Source organism: Notothenia coriiceps, unplaced genomic scaffold, assembly GCF_000735185.1.
Source record: "Notothenia coriiceps isolate Sejong01 unplaced genomic scaffold, NC01 NC01_scaffold00037244, whole genome shotgun sequence".
NCBI classification, from domain to species: Eukaryota; Metazoa; Chordata; class Actinopteri; order Perciformes; family Nototheniidae; genus Notothenia; species Notothenia coriiceps.
This window is the reverse complement of record NW_011369945.1, coordinates 2,758,880-2,770,094: the sequence shown is the minus strand read 5'-3', so window position 1 is coordinate 2,770,094 and position 11,215 is coordinate 2,758,880. Positions and strand designations below refer to the sequence as shown.

At 38.5% G+C, this 11,215-nt stretch overlaps 1 protein-coding gene across 3 annotated transcripts in view; it reads left to right on the top strand.

Annotated features, from left to right (window-relative positions):
* The first annotated feature begins 43 nt into the window (after window positions 1-43).
* mettl15 (methyltransferase 15, mitochondrial 12S rRNA N4-cytidine) overlaps window positions 44-11,215 on the top strand; it is a 37,453-nt gene continuing 26,281 nt past the window's right edge. Inside the window, exons 1-2 of one of the 3 annotated variants that reach the window (XM_010793240.1) lie at window positions 44-101; window positions 1,868-2,119. In XM_010793240.1, coding sequence (XP_010791542.1) covers window positions 1,883-2,119 — 237 coding nt within the window. In that variant the 5' untranslated portion in view covers window positions 44-101; window positions 1,868-1,882. The other 2 variants (XM_010793241.1, XM_010793242.1) reach the window with 2 other exon arrangements.

Genomic DNA, 11,215 nt, shown 5'->3' with positions numbered 1-11,215 from the left:
ATCTTCCTCTCTAAACGCTGATTGGATGTGAGACGCTGGGCATTGGATGACGCACCGGACATGCTGCTTATGGAGGCGGAGCTACTCTCTGGTCTACTACGGTAAGCTACTGTTCACTTCCAGAGGTGTAGACATGTTTCTTCGTCACAGTTCACCTTAGTTGAACATTTTTTACATGTGGATGATCCATGTCATGTTGTGTCCCTATTTGTAAATTCGTGCGAAAGTGCGTGTGGCTAAATGCGTCAACATGGTAGCATAGCAACGATATTGCTCCATCGTCAAGGGTAAAATGCTTAGCTAATGCTGATCTAATGACGTTACAGCTACTACACACATGTGATAAAGCAGCAATGCATGATTTTAAACGTTGTATTTCACTACTTATTACATTTGCATTGACCAATGTCACGCCAAACGCATACATGATTTAACTCTGTTGTGAAGGTCAGTGTGTGCATGACTACTTTGTTACATTTTCTCCATGTTGAGTCATGTGTTTTTTTCCAAAATATGGGGCTTACCTGCTTCACAACAGAACTGTTTATGTGTGTTACAAAAAATAGCAACAATAATTCCGATTACACGTGTTAGTTCCAAGGAAATCACGCTGTTGGGAGCTAACAACTACCAGTGCGTGAATTTGGGCATTTATCCATCTCAAGTAGCCATCTTGTATATTATACCTCAAATGTATATAACTTTATATTATATTATTATGGGTTATTATGTTGTAACCCTAATGTTTTACTTGCATACTTTTATCTCTTAGATTTTCATTTTTAATTCCTTGTGTGATTTCCTTTCATAAAACAAACATTTATTAAGCATTATGGGATAGAAATGTCAACAACTGCTTCCCCCGTATTGTTGTACATGTGATAATTAATAACCTTAGCTTGATCAAAGGTGCTATTATGTCAGATGTAAGGGCACTGATAAAAAAAAATTGTCCATTCAATATGTTCTCTGGTCTTCTGGTAAAGGATAGGTTACCTGAAACTGAAAGATTTAATATATTTGATTTAGGTCTAGATGCACATATACAAATGTAATAATAATTCCTGTTTGGTACAGCAGGTCTAGTTCACAATCTGAATGCAATCAAGCATTGTCACTCAATATGTTATTGCCATCTCTTCAAATACTGTAATTGTTTGCTGTATTTAAAACATTTCTTTACATTTACCAATGCTATGCACAAACTTGTTAAATTCCTTCAATCCATGCAGATATGTCTACCTCATTGGAGGCATGCATCACTAGCTTAGCTCTCATTTCCAATGCATCTTGTTGCCAGGAAACACCTGAATACCTTTTAACCATTTGGCTCACTGTAGGCAGTATTGCTCATGTGGAATTCCAAAATGTTGAACTAATTAGCCAAAGATGTACTCACTCTTATTGCGGTTGTATTGAGCCACAATTGTGTGCTGTGGAAGAGTTTAACCTTCAGAATGATCGGTACCGGCATGAAATGTTTAAACTGTGATGCCCTCTTGTTTTGGTTTGACACCCCAGGTTGGAGACCAGCTGCTAATGTCAGTTAAAAATTCCCATCACGTATGCAAATATCAAAGCTACTCTGTTAGCCTGCAGCACAAGATATCTGTCAGTTTGCACAGCATGATGTAGGCCTGATATTTTGATAAATATTCCAAATAATTGCTTAGTAACTATGTAAACCTAGTCACTTGAAGTCCATAACTATCACAAATGCAATCTTTATTTCACTTTTTAAAAATACTTTACTATTAAACAGTTTTAAAAACCCTTCTCCTAATTGGCTTACATGCTATGGTTTTACTGGTAGACACAATGTTTCTGCTTAAATCATCTCATAACTTCACTCTTGTTATCTCCACAGATCATTATAAGGATCATGATTTTCCACCTGTCTGTTCGCTCCAATCCAATGTTACGGAAAACAAATCTGGCTGTGTGGAGAGCATGGAGGTCATGGAAGTTAAGCCTGCACTCTTCTACAGTTAATGCATCTTCTGGTACTGGTCCCCTGGACAGATCTGAAGAACTGTCTTCCGTTTCATCCGAAAAGCCTCCTCACACGCCTGTCATGCTTAAAGAGGTGCTTCATTACTTAGACATCCAGCCAGGTCAGGTACGTTTGCTTCCTTGTTATTTGAGCCAGCTTTTTGAAAGAGAGTAAATTACTGTTTGTTAAGATGTTCTTTCTAACAAGTCAAATATTCATTCAGACTAAATGAGTGCTTTGTAAAAAATATTCACACAAAAGCAATGATGTTATTTCTACTTCTTTCTTACCGTTATTGCCTATAAAATATATTTGCCCAATGTTTTATTCCCCCATTCAAACATAGGACATGTTTAGCCTTTGTGAAAATCTGATATCTGAATCTCGAGGACAGACTTCCCTCACTGATATTAGTAGGTAATTAGGTCGTATTTGTATTTTCAGGCATTGCTTTCTGGTCTGACTCGGTTGCTGTGGTAATGGCATAGCATGCAAACTCTTACTGTGAGGTGTTTCTTAGAGTATGTCCCTCTTATGTCTGTCAGGACACTTGTCCATATATTTTCATACAACACCATTACCAACTAGAGTCTGGTTAATTTAGTAAATGCATTCTTTTATTTCTTAATTGGATAAAGAAATCAGAGTGTAATGATATAGGTTTCCAAATGTGTGCACCTTCACACCCCAGTAGTATCTCATTGTAATATGAAAATAACAATTATAAAACAACTCATTTCTTGATAATAATTCTGATTACCAAGATAATTACATTCTGTTCACAATCTATATAACAACCTGTTGTCATAAAGGCACACATGCATTGGACAGGGTGCTGACAGCTTGGCTCTCACCTATGTACTACCAGGACAGATGGGCATGAGTCAAAAGCCTTCTGGCGTGGTAGGCAGCATAGGAGGGGAAGTGATGCCTCCCTATATAATGCATGGTCAAGACAGGTGGGGGCCATGGGTCACAACTTAGTCAGGATTTGCGCCACTGTAGGCTGTTGGCAGGACACAGGGTGCTGCGTCGCTCCTGCCTGAACTTTAGCACCTCTAAACTCCTCCGCTGCCCGCCCATTTGCCAACTGTCCCAAGACAGCTTGCCAATCAGATGCTATTAAAAACAGTTTGATAGATTTTGTTTTTTTGTACAGTACATGCTGTGCACCTCACTAAATGTGACGCTCTGTAGAAATGTTGGATGGTTACATCCACAAGTCATGTTTTAAATTTTGCTTCACTGCAGATGTCTGTTAATTTATTTATTAAAATGATGACACATATGTAATATGCTGTTTCCCTGGTTCTAACTCGGCAGAGACAGCCACATGCTCTGGCAGCCTCAGTCAGGCAATCAAAATTCAGAATTTTGACTCCCTGTCAGAGCTGTCTTTAAGCAGTAAAATGTGTGGTGGCTGAGTGATGGTGTCGTTAGCAGATCAATTGCTGTGAGGAGGAAAATCTGATATCAGACAAATGCCCGCTAAAATCACAGAGGCTAGGGTGAGTTATAATCTCTATAGCTATTGTAAAATAATCACCAAACTGTAATCGCTCTTGTCAGCTGAAGCAGAGTATGTAGGAATGGAGTACTTGAGTGACGATGAGTGTCAGAGCAAATACTGTAGTTTAACCAAATTGTGTAAATGGAGCCTTTCAATGCCCTGCTGCCTCCCACAAAGGATGCACAATGTGTAAGGTAGCTAATTTGCCAATAACCATTGTGCTTATTGGATCTGTAATGATAGTGTTCCATATGTCTTTACTGGAAGCAAACATTCACATAAATACATAGGTCACCGCTGACGGATTTATATGTCCCATGCAATGGCTATAAAACAGCTTTCTTTATTATTTTGATATATTTCTGTATGAAATGTAAACTGGAAAAGGATAACATCTTGATTACATGGCCCAGGGGATGATAATGTCAGACACTTGCTCCTTCACTTATATCCAGATTGAAATATCTCAAAAACATTTTGGTTGATTGCCAAGGAAATGAATACAGATATTCATGTAACTTTAAGATGTATCCTGATGACATCTCTGTCTGCCGGATGCTCTATGAAACTGGTAGAACCTGTAACCCATTTGAACTACAGTGAGCCATTTTATAATGATAGAGTTTAAAGAGAGGCTTTAAACATTGCTGCTGCTGTGGGGCAACACTAATATATATCAACATGTATTTCAGGTTTAGCTTTTCTTTATTATAATGTTTAAAAAACCTTTATTAAAATATATATATTTTTAAATAAAGCAAGAGGAGTCCTCCACTGGCGCAGGCTGCTTGCGTAGGGGACCTCCTCTAGAACAGATTAATGAGCCATCAGCTGAGAGTCCAGGGGAAAAACCCTGCTGCTGCTGTAGAAGGAGAAACCAGCCGCCTACTCTTACATTTCATCTCAGCACACTCCCCCTTGTGGAATTAATGAGGCCAAAGTGTTAAATCTACTTTTTTGGATCAATATCAGAGGCTTTCAACAATCAACACATTAACAGCCTGATAAAGCAAATAAAAACTATTGGTTTGACTGTTTATTTTGATTATACTTTGGTAGGAGATGTATTATTTCTTACAGACATAGGCTTGAAGATATGTTAGTCTTAATGTTGAATGAATGACACAGTTTAATTGTTCATGACTCCCGTTGAACTATTCAGCATTCATATAATTATTTGGCTGAAATGTTACATTAATCCTAATAACATATAGGTTTCCTTCTAACCCATTGTTAAATGTTAAGGATGAAATGATCTATAACATATAATTCTGGTTCACTATGTATTTATATCTATTCTACCAAAGTACTCTAATTTTGGAGTCTGAGGTAATCCTGAAAGTAACAGAAACATTAATGCCAGTTTATGTAGAAACTAAGCAGGTAGTCGCTGATGTGGAGCTTGCAAACCTTAAATAGCATAAACCAGGGACTTGTGATGACAATAGGAATCTAGCACAGAAATACAGCAAAACAGGCAAACCACAAATCACAGGTGTTGTAGCTTGTTAAGGCCGTGAACCACAGCAGACTGAGTTTAGTGCTGCATTTTTCACTTCCCCTGTTATTTGGGTTATTTGGCTGGCTGTAATTCGGACTCATGAAGAGGCACTCTGTTCCCTGGATAGATGACCACACAACACTCCACCAGCTGCTTCTCCTCAATGTTGCCTATTTTCTTTGTTAGATGCAAGATGGAACAAAAACAAATCTAATGTGCAGATGTGTGAAATGAAAAGCAGTCCACATTTGTACATTTAAAGGTGGGGTGGGTAATTTTGGAGAAACCAGCTCGAGTGCGCTAGAATTCGAAAATACACAGCCGGAAAAAATGTGCCACTTCCTTACAGAGCCCCTCCTCCAACACACACAGAAACGCGCACATGACCAATGACGGCACGAGATAAGTTTGTGCACAGATGGAAGGCTGACAGGCAGGTAGGCCATCCAGTTATTTTAGCCTGGCTAAGATAATTGGTCGTGCTTTTTACAGTACTACGGCTTCCACGTATGGCGTTTTTTTATGGATTTTTTTTCAAAGCACTTAAGATATTCATTGCTATCGGGATGTTAAGAGCATTCCATGGAATATAACAAAAAGTGTATCTCGAGCCGGTTTCTCAAACTTACCTACCCTACCTTTAAATGTGTTTTTTTGTGTGTGGAATGCATAGATTATGGATGTTCAAGTAAAAATGCATCAAACATGAGTACTTTGGGTACTGAGTGTACCAGCTTATAAAGAGGGGAATATAAAGGGTTAATGTGATCTTGTCTCTTTAAATTAGTTTGAAGTCTTACAGCTGAACTTTGGGCCAGCTGAGGTGGGTGTACAGTACACAGAGCACCGTGCACTTTTGTGCAAGACTATTTAGAAACTTAACATACAATTTATATCTATAAATTTACTCTATTTCTGATAGTCAGTTCATGGGCAGCAACATGTTAATCTTCTAATACTTTGTGTATTCAAACTTATATTCCCAGCAACAGCCAGGTGAAGTGCTGTTGTAAGTACAAGCAAATAGGTAATAGGATCTTGTCTCTTCAAATTAGTTAAAAGCCTTGCAGTTGCTGTTGGGGCCGTGCAGCTGAAGTCAAAGAATGGCTTTAGAAGTAAATATGAAGTGCATGGAGTTATAGTAGTTCAGTAACCCATAAGCTGTTGTCTTTGTGTACTTTATTTTGTAGTACTGTATAAATGTGAGAATGGCACTTTACAAATTAAGTTGTATTAAGTTTTATTTTCTACAAAATAATTTTAAACAGTTTGTCAGTCAGTGTCTTGTCAGACCTCAATTCCTGGTTTTAGCTGTGTTGGCGTTGTGAATTAACATATGCATTTTATACATAAAACAGTTAATATTATTGAAATGTCTGTGTTTATTTTTGAATTGTAACTACGATTGGTTTTATATCTGTATTATTTACATTTAGATTTTAAATATATAGGTCACACATGCTTGAGAATGGCATTGTGTTTGATCTGAATAGACATTTAAGCTGTCTGTAGTCGAAAAAGGGTAACAGTCCAGACAGACTTATTAGCTGTTTATGGTGCAAACACCTCAACAAAAATCTGTATTATCTGAAATATATATTTTTGAATTTTTCTCTGTACCAAATTTGCCACCACAACCTCTTCTGGGTCTGTGTCGTGTCTTTATCTTCTTTTTTTTTCTTTACACTCCTTTTTGGGAGCACTGAGTAGTGAAAGAGGAGGCTGGTAAATAATTGATCCTTGTAATTAAACACTCCAGCCAGGGATGCTGGGGCTGATTGACGGCCAGATATTAGGCCCTTGTCTCGTAAGGTTGCAAGTTTAGTCTGAGGTTATCAGTGGCCAGAAGAGTCTTTCTCCCTCCCCTCCTCATTACTTTCATGAGTAGAACATTTCATAGTGGATCAGGGTGGGGGTGTGGTGTGAAGACAGTCTGGGACTTCATTAGCCAAATGGGGTGCCTCAGTCTACAGAGCGCCAAACCGTTCTGCCTTGCTGAGCAGACAACCCACCACACGGTCCTGTAGAGCTGTTCTAGCCCTCCCGTCTTACAAATGCTTCAGCTTCTGTTCAAACAAAAGTAAACTTTAAACTTAACTCAAACAAAAACGTTTACCTAACCCTACCTGAAAAGATGATGTCTATTATAGTAGTGCTCAAGTAAGGCTCCCTACTTCCAAATTATATTTGCTCACCTTTCAAGTTTCTATAATTTATTGCATTCTATTTAGATTTAAATTACTGCTTTATTTTATTGCTATCTTGCTATATTTTTATTACGGTGTTGTTAATATAGTTCGCTATCTGTGTACTTTTTTAGATTTTTTATTTTATTTGAATGTATGCACCAAGACACCTAGTCAAATTCCTCGTACGTGTGAACCTACCTGGCAATAAACCCTTCTTTCTGATTTCTGATTGACTACATTGCTTAGAAACCTGTTAATCACACACAATTACAAATACATTGTCAACAAAAGCTTAGATCCCCTAACATTTAATTATTTCCCAAAAGTTGCGCAACATTAATATTGAGATGTTTGTGTGACGCGTGTGTGTATCTGTGTGTGTGATGTAAATCATGAACATTACATTACATGGCATGGTACAGGAGTAGAGATTGCTGTGACAACATCAATTACTGAGAGTTGTATTTGCATGTAGCTTTAATAACAATTATTGAAATTGTAAAACTGTATTGTAAAACACATATCGCTAAACTTAATAAAATTGAACTGGAACCGATCCTTGACGCTGAATTTAAACTATTACAGCAGATTTTATTGCAATATTTACATTTGTTCCCTGTGTGTGAGTGTGGGTATGCTAATTAGATACATGCCCTGTGGACAGCTGGATTTAGATGACTCATTCCTGCAACACATCCTCAACTGGTGTCTGTGTGAGGTCCAACTGCATTATCTCAGTGGTCTTTCTATTAAAAATGTTCAGAATAATGACACAACAACAAATTCACACTTAGTCTCATTATTACACTTACTGTTTAGATACATTTAGGTTGTTATTTTTCTGGATGATTCTTGTTTTAATAAATGGTTGTACTTGTATTCATTTGACTATTTAAAAGATAGATTTTGGTGTTCTTTTTGTAAAACTGAAAGAAAGAATAGTGCTGCAGTCAAATGTTTGTCAGAAATGCTTCCTCTCTTGCATGAAATTGAGTTTTAACAGGCGTTCTCCTGCGACGCCCAGCCTCACTTATAAGCGCTACAACCAGGCTGCAATATTATAAACATGAGAAATGTGTGATGATGCGCGTGTAAGCAGTGATGTTGCTGAAAGTGTCCTGATCGGCAAACATCAGCCAACACACACTTCCTTTTTGTGCAATGTCATCAAAGGGTTGGCCCATTTCACAAAAAACGATTTGAGAGCACCGCTCACACTCAGGTCGCAAATGGTGGCCGCGCCGCGTTTCACAAAAGATTGTTTCTCTCAAATTGCAGACACATTTGCGAGTCCTGCAGGGCTCTCACCTGCTCATGAGCTGCAAGTATGGCAGTTGTTTTCATGATTGAAAGAGGTCAAAATTAACAGGAGGAAATGATTTCATGTTGTAAATGTCAGCTTGCACATGTGGTAAAAATGGGGCCCTCGCTCAACTTTTGACACAACGCAATGCAATGTCATTCTGAAAGGTTCTGCGTCGGTCAGTCGTAGCGTGAAAGTTACATGCTAACGGGGTAATTCTACTCTACCCTTTTTGTCAAGACAGAAGTGAAGATTATTGCCGTGGAATTTCCAGTTGTAAAAAAGTATTTTTTAACCTGGGTCTTGTGTCCGATTTAAACTAAAGTAATTTAAAACAGGTGTGATTTCTCTTACTGCCCTTTCTCAGCATGTGTTCCTGCATCCTAATGATCTTTATTAAAGTGCTGTTGCTCATTTTTGATAAAAGTCAGTCGCAGTGACCTTAACTGTGTAACCAACATTATCTATATTCCCAGCAGCATCCAGATGAAGTGCTGTTGTTCTCAGCTGGAGTGCACCCTCTCCTTGCCTTCTCTGTTTCCTGACTAATTTGGTAGGGAAGAGCATGTCCGCTCGACACGACATGACACTACTGACCTAAACCAGTAGCAGAGATTTTCCTCGCTTCCTTCTCTCTGTTCCCACACCATGTTAAACTCCACATTGTAACAAGTGTCCCTTTTTGGGCATGCTGGTTTTATATAAGCTATAACAGCAGGAAACGTGCTTAAAAATAATTTGGTTCTTTCATGAAAACAATAATGGTCAAACATTTTTTCTCCTCAATAATTTGAGGAAAGGCCTTTGAGGACCATTGTATCATTTCTAACATTAAGTACCCGGAGGCTTGTCAATTATTTTGGCAAGATACCACCCTTGTACAGTGTGCTTTATAGGCCAGATGTGCTTCGGCTCACAGCACCTTCACCTCTTGCTGATGAGTACCTAAAGGAAATATATTCAGTCTGGAAGCAGTGCTCGATGTAGTAAATCTTAGACTCGCTGTATCAGCAGCAACCTGCTGAGAAGCAGACCTATCACACAAGCTTCTGTACCCTCCAGGCAACCTCAAACTCCTGAGACTGACCACTACACCCTGAAGGCTAAAAGACTGATGTCAGGGTTTTAGGGGTTGGGGCCTGATGATCATATGTCTAAGTGAAAACTCAAACTCTGACCTTTGCTCATTTCCATCCTTACAAACTACACTTCAGTGCCAGCTCAGGATGGACAATAGGAATGTATTGACTGTGGGACAATTTGTAAACTGTTGTACAGTAAAATGTTAGCCTGTTTGTAGGTCTCTCAATAGACATCTATGATGAGCGTTGTAGAAATGTTAATGGGAATGTCATTGATACTGAAACAAGAGTAAAGAAAATATAAGATGGTCTGGTAAGCTAACATTATCTCTTGTCTGTTTAGTGTTCACCACATTGAAATGGGACGCACTCTGCGGCCATTACATTACCACTGCTCTACTATGAAGCTTCCCTCAGAGTCCAACCCCTCCCCCAAGCCACCTCCACTGCCCCCACCCCATTCTCTACTTCCTTTCATTTCATATTGTATTGTCAACCCAGTCTTCCAACTACTGGAAGCATCTTCTTACTTAAATGCCTCTAGAAGTCTTTTCCCTATTACCATGCCTTCCACCACGAAGCCTTCATTTAGCTCGGCTCCTCTTTGCACTCCCTAATGGACTTGGCCCTGTTCTTCTTTTGTCTTCCTTTAGTACCATGAAATTCACCTTCAGGAGAGGAAGCCATCCTTCCTGATGCTTCTTTACATTTTGTGAATATAGTTAGATGATTCTACCATCTCTTTTCATTTTCACTTCTGCTTTCTTTCGGGCTTTATATAGTTTGCATTGTTTCCTCGGCACACTGTATTGACACTAGTGTCACACTGAAGAGAAATCTTTCAGAGCAGTGAAGAAGAGCAATGAAGCATGTAATCATTTTGAATAGATCCACTGCATCATATTTGACCTTAATTCTTGTTTCCTGTTAAAACAAAGACATAGCCTTTTGGCACTTCTGTCACAATTTGTAGCATATGCTTCCCACTGGAACTTGTATTTAACAAGGACACATTTGTAAGCATGTTAACATAACAGCATGTAGTCAGACAACGGCATTGAAAACAAAACGTTTTTTATTTGAAGTTGAGACACGCCTCTTAAAAAGAAAACACAGAATTGGTAGTTGAATGGTTTAAAATGGTCTATGTTTACATTAAGTGCTGGAGGTAGTGTGACGTACAGGACAGCAAAATGTCTGAGGAAGGAGTGGCAATATACAGCATTTCCTTTGAGAGATGAGAGCAGGGTTTATCACGACTCACTGTGCCAGACTCAAATGTTTTTTGGTGAAATATCATTCTCTAACCTCTAAAACCATTTAAGTAGTTGTTGTTGCCTAAACTTTAACAGACCAAATGTTTTTTTTGGGCATGGTGAAAATCTATTTATAATGTTCACCAAGTAGTTATTGTTGCTTAAACTCATTAATGGAATGCTTCTAAAAACATTTGTACAATAAATAAACATGGATCTACTCAAGTTGTGTCTATCAGGGGTTACAAATGGTTTCAAACAGACAGGGTAAGGAGTCACTAGCAGGGATGTGAATATCCTGAGAGCAAATTTGATAGTCTTTTTCTGAATTGTTGATGTGCATCTAATAGTTAAATGGGACAGTGGTGTATCCCAGCGAGC